Raw genomic sequence first — 24,119 nt, 5'->3', positions numbered from 1 at the left:
ATACTAATATTCATTTGAAATAATAAGAAATAATAACTATTTATTTGTGGTTGCAAAAGAATTTTCTAATAAGAAAATACTAACGAGAGATTATTATTATTATTATTATTATTATTATTATTATTATTATTATTATTATTATTATTATTATTATTATTATTATTATTTTAACGGTGTCTCCGTGTAGTCAAAAATTCAATCCAAACACAGGATGTCACATGTACGCAGGGTAAATTGCGACCGGACGTGAGACACATGTTTAAGATAACACAAATGAAAAATTTACAGTAGGGGAAAAAGAAATTTTCCCACAATTTATTTATTTTGTTCAGTGATTGTGGTTAGAATATGTAGTTAAACTGAATTTTATAAGTAAAATAGAGAAATCTTTTTCACTTTATTCAATTTCTGTATGTTGGATTCATAAATACTGTACAATATTGTAAATAATATTTCAGTCAAATAAAAGGTAACATAGAAATTAACAAAGTATTCTAAAGAGCTAATATTCCTTTGAAATATAAGAAAATGCAAACGAAGAGTTCCAACTCAAACACACGATTTCTTACCTAGGTACAACAAAATTGCGACCAGAAATGACATACATCTTTAAGATAACACAAACGAAAAATCTACAGTAGGGCAAAAATAAATTCACACGCATTTTATTTATTTATTTATTTTACTCAGTTATTCTGGTTAGAATATGTAGTTAAACTGAATTTTAAAAGTAAAATAGAGAAAAACAATGAATCGGGTTAAAATAATAATAATAATAATAATCTGTTTGAAAAAAAAATTACGAGTGCAAATATCAGATCTCAGTACAAACTGTTGCACTACTGTTTGAAATTAACAGAATAGGATAGCTCTGAAAAAATAGGAGATTCTGAAATATAATTTTTGGAAGTTGTAACAGAGGAATTAAGTTGAAAATTATAGTACCAAACCTAATATTCAGTTGAAATAAGAATAAATAATTATTTTTTTTGTGTGTTGAAAAAAAACCTAATATAATAAATGAGTTAAAATATATATAAATATCACTACTGTGAAATAAATGCCGGTCGGAGAGGACAACAGTCAATTGGACCTAACGGAAATGAGTCAAACGGGAGTTGTCAGCTTTCATTCTTTGCAATTTGCGCATATGTGATGGTCAAATTTAATTTATTATTTTTTTAAATTTAATTCAATTTCAGAAATACAATATTGTAAATAATATTTCAATCAAATAAAAGGTAACATAAAAATTAACAAAGTATGCTACCAAAAAAGCAAATGCAAAAACTTGTAACGACTATAGAATGATCAGCCTAATGAGTCACGTTCTCAAAATGTTTCTGAAAATAATTCAAAAATGAACATACAGAAAATGTGAAGACACCATCAGTGATACTCAATTCGGCTTTAGAAACGGTTTGGGAACAAGAGAGGATCTCTTCTGTTCTCAGATCTTATTCCAAAAATGTATTGACCAAAACAATGGAATATTCATTTGCTTCATCGACTTCGTGAAAGCATTTGACAAAGTCCAACATGCAAAAATAATTGTACTATTAAAAATAATTGGATTAGATGGTAAAGACATCAGGATCATTGAAAACGTATATTGGAACCAAATGGCATCTGTTCAAGTTGATGACGTTATTACAGACTCCATTCACATCAAACGAGGAGTAAGGTACGGATGTGTGCTGTCACCTCTTCTTTTTAACATAGAGTCAGAAGCAATATTTCAAAAAGTCTTGGAAGAAAGAAAGGAAGGGATTATTGTAAATAGTGAAATCATCAATACCATCCGATATGCTGATGACACAGCTCTCCTGGCTGACAATATTCAGGATCTTCAAAATCTTCTGGAACTAATAAATGAAGAGAGTGACAAAATGGGATTAAAAATAAATATCACCAAAACTAACTTTATGGTCATAAGTAAGAAACCAATTCTTAATTCAGCACTTTCTTTAAATTGGAAACAAATAGAAAGAGTGGTAAAGTTTAAATATCTCGGATGCTGGTTAAATGAAGACTGCAATCCAGAAATGGAAATAAAAGTTTGAATTGAAATGGCAAGAAAAAAATATTCTCTTGATGGAATCAACACTGTGTAACCGCAGTTTAAACTTAGAGCTTAGAGTACGCATGGTTAAATGCTATGTATGGTCTGTACGGCGCAGAAACTTGGACCTTAAAGACAACATAAATAAGAAGACTTGAAGCCTTCAAGATGTGTTTGAATGCATCAAACGAATGTTAAAAATCCCATGGGCAGCAAAAACGTCCAATCAGGAAGTACTGGAACAAATGGGATATCACGTGAACTTTTAGATACCATAAAAAGAAGGAAAACTGCAATCTTGGTCACCTACGTCGTAATGAAAAATACAAGAAACTCCAATTGATTATAAAAGGGAAGATAATTGGAAGAAAAGGACATGGAAGACGAAGAAAATCTTGGCTGGCAGATATCAGACAGTGAACTGGCATTGACTCTGAGAGACTGCTCAGAATAGCTGAGAATTGCTCAAAATTTGCCAAGGTGGTAGCCGATCTCCCATTGGAAATGACTCTCAAAGAAGAAGATACTACAGATCTAATATTCATTTGAAATAAAAGAAAATGCTAACGAAGAGTTCCAACCAACACACGATTTCTCACCTACGCACAACAAATTGCGGTCAGAAATGAGACACATCTTTAAAATAACATAAACGAAAAATCTAACCAAACGGACAGAAAATCTAAGGGAAGAAAAGTCAACTAAGTTTTTCAGGTTATTTACAGAAATTTCGTTCTTTTAACACGTGTTTTTTGCGTGTTGTGCTGTGGACATATGGTTATAATTCAACTATTTTGGAATATCACTTGGCATTCAGAAGTGTCATCCTGGAGAGAACGTAAATTAATCTAAATTATCATTCGAATTTTTCTAGACTACATACAAAAGTTCTTGTAATCCATTAAAATCTCAATTAATTAATTTATTTTATTTCATTGTTTTTTTTAAAAAAATGCCGTTTGGTTTTCATTCAAAAAAAGAACTCATTTTTATCTCTAAATTGTGACACCATTCTTGACTCTAAACTAAAAATTCCAATAGCCAAAAACTTTCGTAATAAACATAACATTAGTTTATAATTAATTATTCAGAGAAGGTCTAAATTCTGCCAAAATCTCGCCTCTAAACTAAGAATTCCCATACTCAACTATTGACAAGGAAAACGTGTGTGTGTGTTTGAGGGGGACACTAGTGACAGATATAATTAATTATTCAGAAAATGTCTAAATGCTGCCGCCATCTCGACTCTCAACTAAAAATACCCTACTCATCTATTGACAAGAAAGACATATGTGTGTGTTTTTGATGAGAATAGCAGTGATAGACTGTATTTAATTATTCTGAAAATGTCTAAATGCTGCCGCCAGCTCTTCACTCTCAACTAAATTCCCATACTCAACTATTCACAAGAAAACGTGTGTGTTTGATGGGAGACACCAACGATAGTTTATAATTAATTATTCAGAAATGGTCTAAATGCTGCCGCCATCTCGACTCAAAAGTAAAAATTCCCGTAGTCTTCAATTGGAAAAAAAAATTTCAAACCTATATTGGAAAAAAAAAAAAAAAAGAAAAAAAAATTTTTGAGCCTGTGTAGCTCAGCGGATGTGTCGTTTGCACACCTCCGCGCTTGACCGCACGAAGGAAGACTTGGTTTCGAGTCTAGTCGGCGACTAGAGGAAATTTTTCTAAGCCTTTTTTCGACCGGTTCCCGAGTTAGTCGATCTATGGCACGGGCAAGCAGGTTTTTCCTCCCGGAAACTCGGGTTTTTCGTCCTGTAAACTCAAGAAAATCGACCGTAGAACCCACATTATTTCAGACATTAAATATATTGTGTTAGGGTTAGGGACCACGAGATGACGGCATATTTGAGCCGTCTCTCTTCACTGCGTACCGCTTAATTAGTGATAGCCTTAGGCCATCTGTCGCTGATTGGGTTACCAGTGGAGATTGAACTGCCCACTCAGTCTCCAAAAGTTAGATAGGGCTAAATGGCCTCGCCTACTCCCGTATACGGGAATAAAAAGACGTTAGCTGATTTTTTTTTTTTTATTGGAAAATTCGTAATGCCAACTGTAGACAACCAAACACAAAAACGTTACGTCAATGAAGGATGTGTATCACCCTGGGAAATTCCAATATATCTTATGTCTAACCATCACCTACAACACCTCACGTGAACAAAAACACCCTAGTGATGTCACTGAGACATATGTTACCGAGAAAATTCCAAACTTATAACGTCACGATTCCTTATCGCTTACCATACCCACAGGGCCTTGCGCCAACCAAAGACACAACAGGATATCACTGACAGATGGCGGTTCCCAGCGAACTTCCAAATACTCTATCTTATCTCTGCCATCACCCACAATTCCATACATAAACCATACACTTACAATATCTACATCTCATAACAACACACATCCATGACACTGACGTCGCGTCCCCGATTTACCCTACCCCTGTTTGGTTAAAAGTGTCCCGCCAATCATGGCACGAATCCTTGTCCAGTAATATATCTTCCTTTTCCATTCAAAATAATTACGTCACTTATCTACATATGACAACAACACATCCAGGACACTGACGTGGCTTCCCCATTCACCCTACCCCTATTTGGTTCACAGTGTCCCTTCAATCACGACACGAATCCTTATCTCTAAACATCACCCACAACTCCATACGTGAACAAAAACACACGACTTGACGTCACTGACACGTGCCCCCAGGGAAATTTCAAACTCATGATGTCACGCACAATGACATCCCTGATCTTATCAGCTAATCACGGCACAATTCCTTATCTTATCTTGATCTTGATCTGGTTATTATTTCCCACCATACTACTTAGCTCTATTATCTTCAACAAGTTTGGTAAATACACTTTGTTGATTTTGAAGTGTCAACTTTAATTCTGACAATTTCTCTTCTTGAAGTTTCGCAACATATTTGTAATAGTTTTCTTTATGATTTGTATTGTAATGCCTTTTAATATCATATTCTTTGCAAACGTATGTGGCATTATTTTTTTTTTCCTTGAATACAAAAATATTGTAACTTCTATTTTTTCTTGAAAACTATGATGTTCTTCTTCAATTAATCATTTTTTACTCATACTGGTTGAAGATTTTGACATTATTTTTATATAATCTTGCACTACACTTTCTTGTGACTTGAGAATTGCTAACGGCTAGCCAACGATTGCTGTGCTCAGCGGATTTAGACCGTTACGTAGACGTGATCATTGAAATCCGGTAAAATTCTATATTTATGCAGTGGTGTAACAAGAATTTTTGAAATGACAAATATAACATTATTTCCTTTAGAAATTGCGGAGTAGTTTGGCGTATAAAAGAATCTTAAGTCAGCTAACGCCTTTTTATTCCCGTATACGGGGAGTAGGCGAGGCCATTTAGCCCTATCTAACTTTTTGGAGACTGAGTGGGCAGTTCAATCTCCACTGGTACCAATCAGAGATAGATGGCCCAAGGCTATCACTAATTAAGCGGTACTCAGTGAAGAGAGACGGCTCAAATGTGCCGCCATCTCGTGGTCCCTGACCCTAACACAATATATTTAATGTCTGAAATGATGTGGGTTCTACGGTCGATTTTCTTGAGTTTACAGGACGAAAAACCCGAGTTTCCGGGAGGAAAAACCTACTTGCCCGTGCGAGAGATCAACTAAATCGGGAACCGGTCGAAAAAAGGCTTAGAAAAATTTCCTCTAGTCGCCGACTAGACTCGAAACCAAGTCTTCCTTCGTGCGGCCAAGCGCCGTGGTTGGCAAACGCCACATCCACTGAGCTACATAGGCTCTGAAGTGCAAATTTTAATTTTTTAAATAGGTTTGTTTAATTCGGTGTTGGCAAAAGTTAAATAACCATATTGGTCACAAAGTTTGGCATGCCTCATACGGCCCACATGTTTGCCATGCCTGAGTTGGAAGCTTGAAAAGCTGTGTTATGGAGAGACTTATTACACTAAAACCTTTACCGAGCAGATAGATGGATGCTCGGTGAACGTCCCATACAAGAGTGCATATCCCTAATTATGAATTTCGGAGATGTCCTGGTTTGGCCTGGGACCTCTGTTTGTGATGCAACCAACTTTCAACTCCGAGAGGTATCTGAACATTCTGGATAATGTTTCCTACTTTATGATTTTCTACGGATCTGACCACTTTCTCTTTTAGCAAGGCAATGCACCATGTTTTAAGATTACTGCTGTAACGTAACTGCGTGGTTTATGAACATGAACGTCACTACACTCTACTGGCCTCCATAGAGCCCCGATTTTAATCCTACTCAACATGTGTAGGATGAACTTTAGCGTCGGATGAGATCAAGGGACTTCTGTCCCACATCAGTGTAGGGCCTCTTTACATGTGTACAAGAAGAATGGTCCAAAATTTTCATTGATAGCTGTCGTACGCTTGTGGAAAATGTGGCCCATGTGATTGCTGCAGTTATTGCATTGAAATGAATTCCTACAACTCTTATTAAGATTGGCGGCATGGCTGTTTATTCCTCACAATATTGTGTCCCTGACTTTTTTCCAATCAGGATATATATATATTTGGGATACCTTCACATTTTCCTATATGGGGATTTGTATCTAAAAAGCGGCCGCTCAATGTATAAAATATATATATTTGCTCAAGACTTTACAATTCCTGTATACAATAGGCCCTCAAAATCGCTCAGTTGGTCTCTGTATGGAATGTAGTTTCTGCATATTTTTCCTATATGAAAATGTTCTCTTGTTTGAGACTAGAATTGAAAGTAGTATCTTTTTTTCTTTCTTTGGGCGGCGTAGGCCTCTTCATTCATACTTCATGAAAGGGCCATTAAACATGTTTCGGGATAGTAGAGGGAGCGTTGTTTACTAGCGTGACAAGCGAAATTCGTTTGGGATTTTTAAGTTAGTTAACTGTAGTTCTGTTTGGTGTTTCTGTTGTTTTGAAAAATTTTTCGTCATGCCGAGAGATGTTAACGCATACCTAACGGCTCAGCAAGCTAATAGTCCTGCGGATATTGCACAAGAATGGGCTACTTTGGAAGAACTGTACACGAGGAAGTATGTTTTATTGATAATCAAAACAAAGTTATGTTAAAAAATGCACCATGTTCTGTTTAAAAGTAACTTAGTCTTAGGAATTGGCAAAATTCGCTTTGTGTCCATGTTAGAATCGTGTTAGTCCAAGCATGGGATTTATTGACTTTCTGAAATGTCTGTTTTTGAAAAATAAATAAATAAAAGGAGCTTGTCAGTCCGAGTATAACGTATGCCAGAGTTCCTTTCCGTTTTTAAAAAGCTGGTTCGTTCAGGAGGAATTGTTAACACTGTTGACTCGGGTTGACAGGCTCCTTTTATTTATTTATTTTTCAAAAAACAGACATTGTTTTTTGAACCATGTCTGTTTTGACAATGACAAAAAACAGATGTGTGATTGTAGGAGAGGAGGGGGAGATACATATTTTTCAAAAAACAGACATTGTTTTTTGAACCATGTCTGTTTTGACAATGACAAAAAACAGATGTGTGATTGTAGGAGAGGAGGGGGAGATACATATTAGAAAACTGGTTTGCATAGTTCTTTTAAACAGTGCTTTTTTTTTTTTAGCATTAGTGTTATTTTGCTGCTTCGGTGGATCACAAGACTGATTGCAGGAGACCAAAGTTTTTACACATACACACATTCCCCAACATCCCCAGAAAAGCATCCTGCTACACCTTCAGCAAACCATCTCTATATCAAAGCACAACTTGACTTCCACACCTGTCTGCATTAACTTTAACAAAGTTAATGGTATTCCATCAAATGCCTTTGAAAATCTAGAATAAATCACTGCATGAGCATATTCTCTCTATCTATTTCTCCATTACAATTGTTATTATGAATTATAAATAGGTTACAGAAACAAGAGCTCCCCTTAACACTCATGGTGCTCTTGAAATATTCCTGGTTCCATTAATTCAATTTAGTACTGCCTCTAACTAGCCTTATCCACCCAATTGCCACTATTTTCTCCTTCTTTCACTATTCAGGCAGTATTTTCATTGCCAAGCTTTTGTTGACTAATCAAGGCAAGGATGTGTATTTCCTTTTTATTTTAATCCCCCTAATATATATGGGAATACTATTTCATGCAGTTGCATAGTCCTTTTATCATAAAGATGCTTTAAAATTCCAAACATTTCATTTTCATTAACTGGCAGAATACTTATTGAATATTCCTAATATATTTTCAGGACTTGGTGCCCTGTTTGAACATGCACACACACTCTCTCTCTCCTTTTATATATGCCAATTTCTATCCTCCCTACATATCACATTTAGACTTCTCAAGCAGTTGATGCCCCTTCCCCTTTTTTTATACCCTCTTCATAACATTCTTTACTGCTCATGCAAAATTTTGTAATTTTTCCATTTAACCTTCCTAATTTTAGGAATCTAGTGTAACCTTGCTGACATCAGCTGATCTTTCTTGCTTCCCAGGTTGCACAGAAATGTATATGACCACTATTTTTGTTTAAAATATTTCATTTCTGTAGTAGTAGTAGTCGTCTTTTTTTGGAAAAAAGCCTCAAAGTAGACTTTGCTTTGCAAAATTCATCACATGTATATGTGACCTTGCTCTTGAACTAATTTGTTATTGGTATTGGATGTGTTGCTTCAGGTGGGAGATGAATTTCATCACTTGGTGTGAGACCACCACCCTGCTTATTGGAGGCTGAAATGGCTTGAAAAAGTTCCATATTTGGTCTCTAAATCAGGATTTCTGGACTATGTAAACAAATAAAAAAATTACAGAAGAAATATATAACATTGATAAAAATGGGAAAAAAAAATCCTTAGCCCACTCGTGGTACAAATGTACTACTACTACAGGATTATCTTTCTTTGTTGGGAACCAGATTAAAAAAAAAAAAAAATTATTGCAAGTAACAGTTTGGTCATATGGATTGGCAAGACTATACAAATGTTGATCTTGATGTATCAATTTTTGGACATAATTTAAGCAGCTTCTTTTGGCATTGCTAAGCTGGTGAATATGATATGCATTTTCCTGAGGATAGTCAGTTCAACTCAACAGTCAGAATGTCAATGTACTATGATCAAGCTACAGAAACTTGGTCATAGTATCAGGAGTAGTTTGATTGGGAGTGTTCATCTGGCATATGTTGTTCTTTGAGGGTGATGTTATTGGTCTTGAAACTTTTTTGAACCAGACAAATGTACTACTCTTCTTTTACTTGCCTGATGAGATTTGAGAATACTTTATAGCATGCTTACTGTAATGCAGTTTGTAGTTTTTTTTTTTTTTATTATTTGATAGAAACATACATAAACACAAATTTAATAAAATATGTCCATTATATTCTTCAATTTCTTGTGTACTGTAGTATTCCTTATAACATGTTTCGCTCAGCTGCATATGTCCACCAATCTCTTTGCTGTATTTCAGTTAGGTGAGGACAACCATGTTAACTTAATTGCCACCAAAACACACAATCTTGTTGTCTTATTTAACACACTTCACCCCCCCCCCCCCACTTTGGATAATACTCAGGTCTCCACATAAGATAAAATACTTTTTCAAGGACTGATTCACACCGTGCCTCTCCTAGCATAAGCACATCATATCCATAGCTTCAAAAAAACTACACATCCCTGCTCAAGACACTATTTCCCACCTCTAACTCTTAACATTGTAAATCCCAAATCTGTTATACCTTAGAACAGCATTTCCCAAACTTTTCCTACGACAGAACACTATACAAATCCTGAAATTTTAATGGAACACCTTGGTTATTTTGTAATGTATTAATTAATAAGTAATAATAATTAATAATTAATTATTAACACATTACAATATTAATTAATTATGGCATAATCATAAAGTGTATTAGTACACTTATGTATACGGTGTGACATGTTGACAAATATAAAATTACATTTAAATCAGTTATCAATCACTGGACTATTGAAATCTTGTAGCATATTGTAGTTTCCTCAGGCCAACATCATTAAATTAATTTGTACTGATTTTCATTGACATATCCCATTCTGATCACCAAAAATTTATAATATTATAAGTACTTACAAGTGAATGCAGACTTTTTCTTCTGTGTGCTGGTAGTTTTCCCCTCCTTTTGTACATCCTGGAGATCGCTTTGTAGGCTGGTGGTGGATGACTCACTATCTGTTGCATCACAAACACCTTCAATAAGAGATTTCTTAATACCAAAATTAAATGAAGTCCCTTGTCTCTTCATATTAAAATTTAAATCTGCAGGCCTATTACTTTTAAAAAATCACTACAGTTTTGAAACTTTCACCCTACAATACGAACTTGTGAAGAAAATATTCAGTATTACTAGATTTGAGAACCAGATACAGACTACCTTGATCTTCAATTTTAGTGGAAAAATTTTCTTTATACTTCCTTCCTGATTGGTCACTAACATTTGCAATAAAAAACTGAAAGAAATAACACGGACGTTATTTCTTTCAGTTTTGAGAACAGAGGATACATCACCCATTGTTGTAATCGGCTTGCAGGCAATTTTTATGATCGGTCATAAACAGCAGTATTCTCTTTCCCAAATGTTGAAAGGTTTCGATGTGTGAAAAATTAACGATAATTCATGAATACTTCCATGTTTAAAAATATGCCGCTTGGTCACTAACATTTGCTACACAGATGTTATTAGGCGTTCTGGGTCTGAGCTTTTTGACATATTCATGAATATTATTATCCTCAGAATATTTCCACTATAAAATATTTATTCATGAAAAATGCTTAGAAAACTAAAATGATAAATTCCAGGAGAAATTCTCACGGAACACTTGTTCACCTTCCGCAGAACACAGTTTGGGAAACCCTACCTTAGAACATCGGTTCCCATGTTTTAAGGTAGGGTAAAATTAAAATACCCAACTGGTGGTATGCGTACCCCTGGGGGCATATGCTGGGCTGTTCAGAATTTTCTCCTCAACTTGTTTCTCATTTGTTCACATGATCATGATTCTTACCTTGGACCTCCTACTTCTTTTTCTTTTCAGCTCTGCTCATCTCTTGATGCTTCTTGCAATTTTTTCAGTTTCACACTTTGTCCTGTGAAGGATAACATGCAAGCACACTATTTCATATCGAGGTTCACTTCGATTTCCTAGGTTTCCACCACTGCACATTCAACATTAATTTTGACATTAATATATTCCAGTCTACCATTGATAGAGTACTGCTCCAGTACCACTTGCTTGTTCTCTTGTACTCGCTCTTGAAACACTTATTATGTACTTGCTCACACTTTTTGCTCTCATTTCACAAATCATTCAACGTTTGTGATGAATATTGTTATTACTCCTGTTCCCACTCTCACATGCATACCTCATAGTACCTCTGTTTAAATGCACTTGCCACACTCTCAGGAAATGCGTTCTAATCACCCACTAATCTCAATGCAAAAAATCTCCTCCTCACTCCCTTTCTCATGTCCACCTTATATAGCTTCCAGGGATGGCTTTTCATTCTTCCTGTCTCCAGATATTCTATGAAAAATCTCATTCAATCTAATCTGGTAATTACTCCCTTACCAACTTATATGTCTCGATCATGTCTCCCCTCTTCCTTCTATCCATTAGGCTCTAATTTGCATTCTGTCTATCTGTTTTCATATTCCACATTCCAGAGACCAGAAATCAACTTAGACAATCATCTCTGGACCCTCTCCAACATCTCATTATTCTTTTGAAAATCTGGTGACTAAATCTGTGCACAGTAATCCATGTGCAGTCTGATCAAAGACTTGTACAGTGGAATCAAAACATCCTTACTTCTACATGTTAGTGTTCTCCACAGCATTCCCATAACCATTGGAGCAACCAGGGGGGGAAGCTCCCCCCCCCAAAAAAAAAGAAAAATGAAACACACTAGAAAATTTTTCCAAAAATCTTTCCCTAATTAAAGTTCATTTTTTTATTTATGTTGTATCATGTCTTCTATTTCTTTACTACTTATGAATTAGTGGTCGCATAAGATGGGAATACCCTATAGCTCTCAGGAATCATGGCTATAGGGTATAACGAAGTAGTGCTAGAGCGGACCTAGCTCTACTTCGTTTGCCTGAGTCGGGTTTGATTAGATCACGGGTTTCATGTATTCGCGATCACTGCAGATGCTCAGTCATAGGCCGTATGCAATGCGTAGTATCTATTCTCAAATCGTCTACTCAACTTACCTCCCTTCCCCCCAAGATTAAATCCTGAGTGTGTCACTGCCCATAATTCACTGTGATGGCCTCGCAATCTTAGCAAAGTGTCCACAAAATTTTAAGTTCCTATCCAGCACTATCCCGAAGTCCTTCATCTCCTCTACCTCTTCCAAGACATCCAACCAATTCTGTACTCTGCATCCCATCTTTGGTTCCCAAATTTTAAAACCTTACTTTGCAACATTAAACTGACATCCTCGCACAATCTGTTTAGGTCCTCTTTCAAAGCTGCAACATCTTCTCTACTTCTCATAACTCTCCCCAACTTTGCATCATCTGCAAACAACTGTATGTGTGTATATACGTCACCATTTAGGTCATTTCTAATGTTATAAATACAAATTAAACAAACAGTGGTCCTACAACAGACCACTGAAGGCATGTCACTAATGACTTTCCTCTTCTTGGGATATAACTCCTCCAAATGGGGTGTAGACCTTAGCACACTGAGATCTGCCTTGGCCCTTTGCTATTCATCTGCTGAATATGTCTGCCCTGTATGGGCCAGATTCTGCCATGCTGAAAAACTTGACCTAGCATTGAATGAAGGCTGCCGCTTAATTACAGGATGCCTGAAACCAACACCATTAAGAGACCTGTATACTTTGGCTGGTATTGCATCCCCTCCAATTCGAAGATTTGCATTCTCAGCTGATGAAAGAAGCAGATAAATGAATGATGAGCGTCACCCACTATTTGGCCAGACTACAGTGTCCCAAAGACTAAGATCCTGACATAGCAATCGTTGAACTGCACTCACCACACTCTTAGCAAATGCATTCTAATCGCCCACTAGTTTCCATGCAAAAAATCTCCTCCTCCTTACTCCCTTGTTCCTGCCCACCTAAAAATCCTCCAGAGACAAGACTTTAACAATGGTTTGCACTATACTCTCAGAATAATAGTGGTATTCCAAACAGCTGAACATCTTCCACTTGGTGCTCACTTGGACTGGAATGCTTGGAAAAGCCTCAACGGACTATGAAACATAGGATGCTGCAAATCTTCATCAAATGGGACTACCTTACTGGACCAGATAATTGTGAGAGTGGGGGCAACCCAGTCCATGGGACACCTTTCTTTCTTGCCCCCGTCTTCAATTGCCTTGCACAAAAGAGGACCTTATATCCTGCACAGAATGAGCTGTTTGCATGAGTTGATTGCACTAGGATACTGGAGGAACATCTGACCTTCCCTGTATATAACATCTGACCATCCTATTTTTCTTGTATAATTTAACAGGTAAATTATACAGGGAAAATAGGTAAAATATGAAGGAAAAAGAAACTATATAATTTACCTGTTAAATTTAAGCTGTTCTCATTCGTAATGTATTTGTTTAAAGAAAAAAAAAATTTTTTTTTTTGAAAAATCAAAAAAAAATTTCATTTGTATAAAGTTAGCAGCTTTTCAGGGTGAAGTAATGTCGTGAACGAAAGAGAAATCCCAGTTTTTTAGATGAGGATGCAATAGTTATGTGTTTATGCCAGGAGAGGCTTGATGTTGGGATAATTCCAAGAAGGGAAATCTCAAATTGTCTGGAAATTTGAGTGCTGTCAAAAATAATACCGAGAGAAAATAGTTCTTTTTTATGAGAAGTACGACAGTACCGGGTCTTAATAGCATTGAAATTGACTAGGTTATCTGAACCCCATTGGAGGATGGCTTGGAGATCAGAATTGAGGGTAGTGGTGGTTGATGTTCCGTAGGTTGAGGTGAGTTGTGTGGGGTAAGGTTTATTATAAGAAAGGGAGAAGTGCAATGTGCTGTCATTTACAAAACTGTGTATTGGGTTGGAAGTAAGCTGAAGTAGGTCATTGATATATAGTTGATGAGAGGACAGAACCTTGTGGAACCCCAGCATTAGTTGAATGGGGAGAGGATAAGGAACCATCCACCACCACATAGTGTGTGTCCAAACAGAAAGCTAGCAATCCAACTACAGAGGTCTTGAGATAGACCAATGTCAGCCTGCTTAGTAAGACCTTGAGCCAGAGCAAGTCAAACACCTTGGAGATATCAAGTGCAACCACTTGAGATAGTGCAACTAAAAAAAAATAATTAACCACTCCTACAAATCAACCTAGACAAGAAGCACACAGGACTCTTATACCACATGAGGGTTGTTTGAAAAGTTTGGTAAAAAAAAATAAATTAAACACATTTTTTTGGGAAACATCACCTTTATTTCTCAACATAGTCTCCATTGAGGGTTACACATTTGGTCCAGCGAGTTTCCAATTTTTTTCATCCTATCTAAAAAGTAGGATTTGTCATGTTGTGCAAAATATCCTTGTTCGAAGAAAATTTTTTCCCACCGAGCCAAATTTTTAAGATTGGGAACAAGAAGTGACACGGGGCAAAGTCTGGAGAATATGGTGAATGTGGAACCAATTCGAACCTCAATTCGTGCAGTTTTGCCATTGCAACTGCTGATGTGTTGGATAGTGCATTGTCTTGATGAAAGAGCACTTTTTTGTGCACCAATCTTGATCATTTTTTCTTCAGTTCTTTTAAATGGTCCAACAATGATGCATAATAGACTTCTGTTACTGTCTTACCCTTTTCCAAATAGTCTATCATGATAATTCTATCATAAAACACTACTCATCGTCTTCCCAGCTGACAAAACAGTCTTAGCTTTTTTTGGTGCTCTTTCACCAGCACTGTCCACTGTTTTGACTGCTGCTTGGACTCAAGTGTGTAGTGGTGGATCCAAGTTTCATCTACAGTCACGAATCGATGCAAAAAATCATGCGAATTGCAATTAAACATTGCCAAACGCTGCATTGAAATGTCTTTTCGCATGTGTTTTTGATCAGCAGCCAACAGTCGTGGCACCCATCACACACACACACACACACACACACACACACACACACACACAGCTTTTTCATGTGCAATTTTTCATACAGGATATTATATACCCGTTCAGTTGAGATGCCTACAATTTCAGCAATCTCACGCACTTTCACTCGGTGGTCTTCCATAATGATACCATGGATTTTGTCAATCATTTCCTTTGTAATGACCTCAGTCGGGTGTCCGGAGCGCATTTCATCTTCAATGGACTTATAACCACGTTTAAACTCATTTATCCAAAAATAAATAGCCTTTAATGCTGGTGCAGAGTCTCCATGAACTGCATCTAACTTGGCTTCGATCTGCACTGCCATCCACTTCTTCGAATAAAAGTGTTTTATCACTGCACGAAACTTGTTTTTCTTCGTTTTTATGGAAAATGCAAACACAGTCATTTTAAATGTTTGCCAGACGAGAACTACACTTCGCACGTGGCTAAAATTTTGCCAGGGGGTCATGAAAAAGATAATACTGCTGACACTGGTATGAATGAACCAATTGTATCATCTTTTTCATTACCCCTGGCAAACGTTTAGCCACATGCGATGTGTAGTTCTCGTCTGGCAAATTGTTATTCTCAGTTGTATTAAATAATTTCTTATATTTTAATTTAATTTAATTTAATTAATTTTAATTTCAATCCAGTAGTTTTAATCCATGAACATGTGACTGTATATGTGAGGGATTCCAATTTAAGCATGTGTGCTACTGTTTTATGAATTAATTTCCTATTGTTGTTTGTTAATTGTACTGATGATGTCTTAAGATACATAAGACAAAATATTTACATACATAATAAAATAGTTGTTTACTATGACATACATGTTATTCTATAGTTACAATACCTATCAGATAGCCAATATCTGATAGGTATTGTAACTATCTCCAATCCAATGCACTAATTTACTATCCAACCCCATCTGTTCTAATTTGACTACTAGTTTGTCATGTGTCAATCTATCAAAAGATTTTGCAAAATCTAAATATACTACTGGATATGCATATCCAGTAGTTACTGAATATTTTTAATAGGTCATATGGTCTCCATTAATAGCCAAAACAGTGGTACATCTTGATTGCATGGACTGGATAAGATGATCAAACAGTTCTTGTTGGATATTTCCCTACTCTTCTGTGAGAGCAATTTCGAGCTGTTGAAGCAATCATGGTGGCACCAGTTGAGCAGAAACGCACCTACCTAAAGCATCCTAGGCATGTTCGATTGGATTATAATCCAGTGAACAGGCAGGCCGGTCTATTCGTTCAATACCTTCTTCAAACCACTCGGATACAAATTTGCATGGTGTGGACGAGCATTGTCATCCATAAAAATGAATTCTTGACCAATTACAGCACATATGGATGAACTATAGGTTCCAAAATCTCATCACGATACCTTTTGGTCTGTTAAGGAACCGTTTCTGATAAAATAGAGATCAGTATAGCCACCTATACTTATTCCAGCCCATACCATCAAACTCCCACCTTGATGTTGGAGTCTTTCACGAACAAACTGTGGATTATTTCTTGTTCCACTTTCATGCCATATCAAGATACGTCAGTTATCTGGTTGCAGACTGAACCTGGACTCGTCACTAAAAAGTACACAAGCCCAATCCTTATTTGTCCAATTGCAGTGTTCCTATGTCCAAATTCTTTGGGCTCTTTTGTGATTTGCAGCAAGTGGAATGTAAACTATTGGTCTTTGAGCATATAAATCTATGGCATGAAGACGATTTCATACTGTCTGTGTCGATACCAGCCTCCCTGTTGCTACGGCAAGTTCGCTTCGAAGTTGTGTTGTGTTAAATGTTCGATTTCTTCTGGCAAGTAATGACAAATACTGATCGTCTGTTGGAGTTGTTGATGATGGGTGACCTTGTCTTTGGCAAACATTTCCCGTCTCCAGAAAGTGATTCCAAAGTTGCGAAATTACGCTTTGAGATACACGGCAAGGTTGAGCGACAACTTGCTACGTTTGTCCAGCTTCTAATTGACCAGCTCTTCGAGCCTTGGATTCTGGGATATCATATTGCTCTGCCATTTTTAACAAAATAATGGGTGTTAGGTGACACAAGTTTGCAATTGAAGTGATAATTATGCACTGTGGAAGTGAGCGCAACAAGCCACACTTTTATACCCCCCCCCACACACTAAGATATGTTTCAACGTCATAACATGATTTTGTATGCAGTTGCATGTTCTACACTGTTGTATATTAAGAATATTTTAAAATAAATATGTTACATTTGTAAATTATTTTTATAACTTTATAATTTACAAGAAAACCAAAATATCCCCTAATTGTTTTGAGCAGTATACTAAACATTGGTGCCATACTGACTATCAAATTTAAACAAAAAAACAAGGTTTACATACAGCTAAATAACTCAGTCTATTGCACACCATATAAAACTAAATACTACACTGAATTATTAATCTATTATTATTATTAACTAAATTATGAAAAAATGACTTATCTACAATTTAGTGTTTCCAGACTTTGGATGGATTTATTTTTCATTTTGAAACTGAAGTGAAAAAATTAAATTATGCAGTTGAGAAAAATTAAAATCCAATAATTGCTTATAATTTTGAACGCATATCAATAAGTTTTAAAAAGTGATCCAAATTTAAAATGAAAAATAACATCATACATTACAGCATGAAAGTCCATTCATCATTGGTAGTTATTTTTATTTATTTATTTAATTTTTGTTAAACTAACGAACCACCTGATAACAAAGGTCATTCTATATTAACTCAAAGTGGTAGTGTAATAAAAATGTCTGTGTTTAATTGTTTGTTGCATGTGATTTATAGTCTTATCATCATCAAATTCCTGACATGTACCCTCAAGGGATGTACAGGATATGATAGTACTACATGAAAAACTTACATCATTACTAACTTTCTTCCACAATGTAAAACAATGGTACAACATGACAGAATAGTCATATTAGTTATATAATAATATTATTGTATATTTATTTAAGTGGGACACACATCCATTTATAAAATAACAAATTACAATACTTCATCATGAAGGTATTTTCTTGATCATAAATAGTATAATAATAATATTTGGTTTACAGATAAGTGTTGATCAATTTTATTAAACCGAACCAACTAGTTTTGCCACATTTTACCTGTTGGCATCTTCAGGGCACTTATAAGTTTAAACAATCTCACAATTATGCGTAACTGCAAAACTGACAAAAATAACTGTAAAAAAAATTGACTAGAATAATTACAAATAGAATAGTATCGAATGTGCTTGAAACACGTATCGCATGTACAAGGTTAGCTAGCTGTTACTAAGGAACTTTCTGTAGTTTGTATTAAAGTTCATTTCTTCCGTTTTTAAAGTTCTGATTAGGGTTTTCCATATCTCTGGGACTTTATTAGGCCTTGATTTCTGTTAAGGTTGACAGTAGAACGGGCGACTGTGGCTGCTTCTTTGAAAATTCTTGAATGGTAATCTTCCTCTATGTAAGGGGAACAGCTTTTGTCCCACTCGATGACATGGTTAGTTGTAGAGAAATGAGACGATAGGCCAGAAATATTCTGTCTGTTGTTTTTGACATAGCCAATGTCTTCCTTTTGCCTGATTTCGAGGCTTCTCGAAGTCTGTCCGATGTAACTAGAGCCACAAGTGCATGGAATATTATAAACTCCAGCATATTTATAGAAAGGAAGGTTGTCTTTTGGAGATCTTAGTAGTTTATGAATAGATTCTATTGGTATAAATGTTACTCTTATTTTGTGTTGTTTGAGGAGACTAGCGAGCTTGTTGGAGATGCCACTTACAAACGGAATTGCATTCGTTTTTATATATTGAATATCTTCTTTTTCTCTTTGTGGTGGTTCAGAGAAAAGGACTTTATTGTCTAGTCTTCTTGGATAGCCGTTTAAATACAGATTGTTGGAAATAAATTTTAACTCATCTTGAAGGGTCTCATTGTCCGTTGTGATGCGAATCGCTCTTTTCTTTAACATGTGCACAATGCTGAGTTTATGTGAGATGTGGTGAGAGGAGCTGGAGTGTAGGTAGCGACCTGTATTGGTTAGTTTTCTGTACACCGATACATTTATACTGCTATCAATTTGTTTTTTGATTAAGATGTCTAAAAACGGTAATTGGTTTTCTCTTTCAAGTTCCAGAATGAATTTAATAGAGCGATGGAAGGAGTTGATCTTTTTGAGATAATCATATAGTTCCTCTTTGTTATTGTTCCATACGATGAAAATATCGTACACATATCTGAACCAAATTTTAGGTTTTGGAATAATTTGGGATAGAATTTTGTTTTCTAAGTCTTCCATAAAGCGGTCAGCACATGAAGGTGAAAGTGGGCTCCCCATCGCCAAGCCTGTTAATTGTTGATAGATCTTATTTTTCCAAGAAGAGTAGTTGGAGTTTAGGCAGTGAGCAAACAATGAGGTTATATCTTGTGGGAACAAGGTACTTAAGATGTCAATGACCTCCACTATAGGAACATTTGTAAAGAGAGAGGTGACATCTAAGCTGGCTAGAAGATCATTATCCGATATGTTAATGTTATTTAGCTTTTCCACAAAATGTCCGGAATTTTTAATGTAACTCTCAGTTGTGGATGTGTTGTTGTAAGAGTTTTGAGAGATGTTTTGACAATAAGTAGGTAGGAGAGTTGATTGCATCAACGATTGGGTAAAGGAATACCATCTTTGTGCACTTTTTGAATGCCATAGAGTCTCGGAGTTAAAGGATGCATCGATTTTAGTTTTTTAATCAAGTCTGTTGGCCAGTTGGATAAATTGCGTAGTAATTCATTGGTATCATTATGTGTTTTTAATGTCGGATCTTTTGTTAAAAGACAGTATACGGACAACTCAGATAGTAGATGGTTGACTTTGTCCTCATAGTCCTTTGAGTTCAGTATTACAGTACTGTTTCCTTTATCTGCTTTAAGTGTTATGATGTCTTTGTTGTGTTTTAATTCATGAATAGTTCTTTTATCTAGCGATGAGCAGGTTTTTTTTGTGGAATAGGAAAAGGAATAGAAGTTTTGTTTTATACCACCCACAATGAGGCTAAACCTTCTCTACCAGACAACCAAGTTATTCTTAATTTCTCAAATCACATCTTAAAGAAACCTGAAATCGATATTCTCAAGAAAGGTTTCAACTATGCAATAGCTCCTCAACAGATTCCTAAGGTAGATTTCATCTGTAGTCTAGAAAAAGGAATCTCATTATTACTGCCTCACACAGCAAATGATCTAAGACTAAAAAGTTGTATAATACTTTCCTCTCCCTATTCCACAAAACAAAACTTCTTATCGCTAGATAAAAGAACTATTCGTGAATTAAAAAACAACAGTCAACCACCTACTATCTGACTTGTCCGTATACCGTCTTTTAACAAAAGATCCGACATTAAAAAACCACAATGATACCAATGAATTACTACACAATTTATCCAAACTGGCCAACAGACTTGATTAAAAAACTAAAATCGATGCATCCTTTAACTCCGAAACTCTATGGCGTTCCAAAAGCACACAAAGATGGTATTCCTTTACGTCCAATCGTTGATGCAATCAACTCTCCTACCTACTTATTGTCAAAACATCTCTCGAAACTCTTACAACAACACATCCACATCTCAGAGCGTTACATTAAAAATTCCGGACATTTTGTGGAAAAACTAAAAAACATCAACATATCGGATAATGATCTTCTAGCCAGCTTAGATGTCACCTCTCTCTTTACAAATGTTCCTGTAGTGGAGGTCATTGACATCTTAAGTACCTTGTTTCCACAAGATATAACCTCATTGTTTGCTCACTGCCTAAACTCCAACTACTTTTCTTGGAAAAATAAGATCTATTAACAATTAACAGGCTTGGCGATGGGGAGCCCACTCTCACCTTCATGTGCTGACCTCTTTATGGAAGACTTAGAAAACAAAATCCTATCCCAAATTATTCCAAAACCTAAAATTTGGTTCAGATATGTGTACGATATCTTCATCGTGTGGAACAATAACAAAAAGGACCTATGTGATTATCTCAAAAAGATTAACTCCTTCCATCGTTCTATTAAATTCATTCTGGAACTTGAAAGAGAAAACCAATTACCATTTTGAGACATCTTAATGATAAAACAAATTGATGGCAGTATAAATCTATCGGTGTACAGAAAACCGACTAATACAGGTCGCTGCCTACATTCCAGCTCCTCTCACCACATCTCACATAAACTCAGCATTGTGCACATGTTAAAGAAAAGAATCACAACGGATAACGAGACCCTTCAAGATGTGTTAAAATTTATTTCCAACAATCTGTATTTAAACAGCTATCCAAGAAGACTAGTCAATAAAGTCCTTTTCTCTGTACCACCACAAAGAGAAAAAGAAGATATTCAATGTATAAAAACGATTGCAATTCCGTTTGTAAGTGGCATCTCCAAGAAGCTCGCTAGTCTCCTCAAACAACACAAAATAAGAGTAACATTTATACCAATAGAATCTATTCATAAACTACAAGATCTCCAAAAGACAACCTTCCTTTCTATAAATATACTGGAGTTTATAATATTCCATGCGCTTGTGGCTCTAGTTACATCGGACAGACTTCGAGAAGCCTCGAAATCAGGCAGAAAGAACACATTGGCTATGTCAAAAACAACAGACAAGATATTTCTGGCCTATCGTCTCATTTCTCTACAACTAACCATGTCATTGAGTGGAACAAAAGTTGTTCCCCTTACATAGAGGAAGATTACCATTCAAGAATTTTCAAAGAAGCAGCCACAGTCGCCTGTTCTACTGTCAACTTAACAGAAATCAAGGCCTAATAAAGTCCCAGAGATATGGAAAACCCTAATCAGAACTTTAAAAACGGAAGAAATGAACTTTAATACAAACTACAGAAAGTTCCTTAGCAACAGCTAGCTAACCTTGTACACGCGATACGTGTTTCACGCACATTCGATACTATTCTATTTGTAATTATTCTAGTCAGTTTTTTACAGTTATTTTTGTAGTTTTGCAGTTACGTATAATTGTGAGATTGTTTAAACTTATAAGTGCCCTGAAGATGCCAAGTTAAAGTGTAGCGAAACTAGTTGGTTCAGTTTAATAAAATTGATCAACACTTGATCTGTTAACCAAATATTATTATTATACTAAATTACAATACTTATTGCAGTCATTCAAGTTTCATTATGAATTAATAAAACTATTTTATCATCTTATATAATCTGTGATACATTAGTCATTTTGTGAAATTAAAAATTAAAATAAATTAGATGTTTTTTTGTTTCAGATTTGTGAATTTGATTTTATGAAGGCTCTTGAAGTGTTTTTCCTGAGCGTAGACAAGAAAGATCAGGAAATTCATGGAATTTTGTCCCAGGAATTCCCTGGGATAGGAACCTTACTGGAATTCCATTCCGTTCATCCACTACTCTTCAAGTGAAATGTGTAATCATTATGCTAATCAGACACTCTTACATACCTTCCATGGGTGATACTGTCCATCGGTGATTCTTTCTTGTCCATTCGGGTACTGGAAAATTTCTTGAGAATCTTTTTCTATACACTTTTTAAGCACTGGAAAGATTGACTGCTGGGTTATAAAGTATAATATAAATGGCAAGAAATTATATTGTCTTATTTTGGGATTATTAAAACAATATAATTCATGCAAACCAGGTTTGTGTGTGAAGTACAGTCCACATGCATATAGAGGCTGTTGACTTCAGTGTCCTCAGTGAAGCACACTTTTGGATGCATATATCTCTGTGCAGTATGGAAAGAATCACCACCCAGACCAATTTCAACCTTAATGGAGGTTTCATCAGTGGGAACCAGATTCGGAAAGATCTTTTTACTTTTGGCTTTGTTTTAGCTTCTTACTTCTCCAGTACTGGAATGCTGGCATAGTTCTTTTGGTCTTTTCATATTTGGTTTCCATTCTCTTACTAAATAAATTAGTTAATTAAATAACTTACATTTTTTTCAGTGGAGTAGAGAAAGAAGAGATAGCTAAAGCAAAAATAAAACTTGTTTCAATAATAAAATACCATGAGTTAGCATAATGAAAAAAATTATAAAAATTGTGGAAAACTCACATAAAAACTTTATTAATGTAGAATTTTTGCCTATCATAGGCATCGTCAGTACAAAATCACAAAATGGCAGTTGAACAATAACATAATTCTAAAAAGTGCCACCTGAATAGCTAATGTAATATAACTAAAAAAAAAAAAAAGTCAATAATTTCTTAACTTATTTTAAAAAATATTAAAAAATAATAAATGTGTGTGTGTGTGTGTGTGTGTGTGTGTGTGTGTGTGTGTGTACTTTTTTAAATCTGCTAATCTTTCCTATCTCCCACAAAGGGGATAGATGTGAATTATTGGATCTGTTTTAAGTTAAGACAGTGAAATAAAGTTTCACACTTTTTTTTATAAACACGTTCTATGAGGAAACAACTTTTATGAAGGACTCTTCTCTTGTTCCAGTGAAGTCTGTGTTTAGTATCAGTAGCATGGTCTGCTACTATCCAGATTATTCAGGCTCATGGTATGTAACTGTTACCATAAAGTTGGAAGCACTGAATTGTTTAGAATGTCATTGCAGGTTGCAGTGTTAAATTTCTCCATCACTGGAACTATGGAGCCCAACTAAACTATGGAAAATGGTCCCAGACCTCTTCCATAAAACTTCACAGTTGACACAATACATTCAGACAGCATCCTCCAAACACACTCATCCATCAGACTGCCAGAGAACATTTCCACTGCTCCAGAGTTTAATGCCTACAAGCTTCACACAACTCCACTTAGTGCTTGGTGTTGTCCTTGATGATGATAGGCTTTGTGGCTGCCTGGCCATTGCAACCCATATTCTTCAGCT

General features: G+C 35.7%; 1 protein-coding gene across 1 annotated transcript in view; it reads left to right on the top strand.

The window, feature by feature from the left end:
* The first annotated feature begins 6,886 nt into the window (after positions 1-6,886).
* Positions 6,887-24,119, top strand: part of Rpn9 (regulatory particle non-ATPase 9) — a 237,333-nt gene continuing 220,100 nt past the window's right edge. The window contains exon 1 of the mRNA XM_090405989.1: positions 6,887-7,144. Within this exon, the coding sequence (XP_090262115.1) occupies positions 7,044-7,144 (101 nt within the window). The 5' untranslated portion in view covers positions 6,887-7,043. The remainder of the gene's footprint in view (positions 7,145-24,119) is intronic.

This window comes from Typopeltis vanoorti, chromosome 16 (assembly GCF_054136105.1).
Source record: "Typopeltis vanoorti isolate ZY-2024b chromosome 16, IOZ_Tvanoo_1.0, whole genome shotgun sequence".
Taxonomy (NCBI): Eukaryota; Metazoa; Arthropoda; class Arachnida; order Uropygi; family Thelyphonidae; genus Typopeltis; species Typopeltis vanoorti.
Note: the sequence above shows the minus strand (reverse complement) of the source record. Positions and strands in the feature narration are given on the sequence as shown.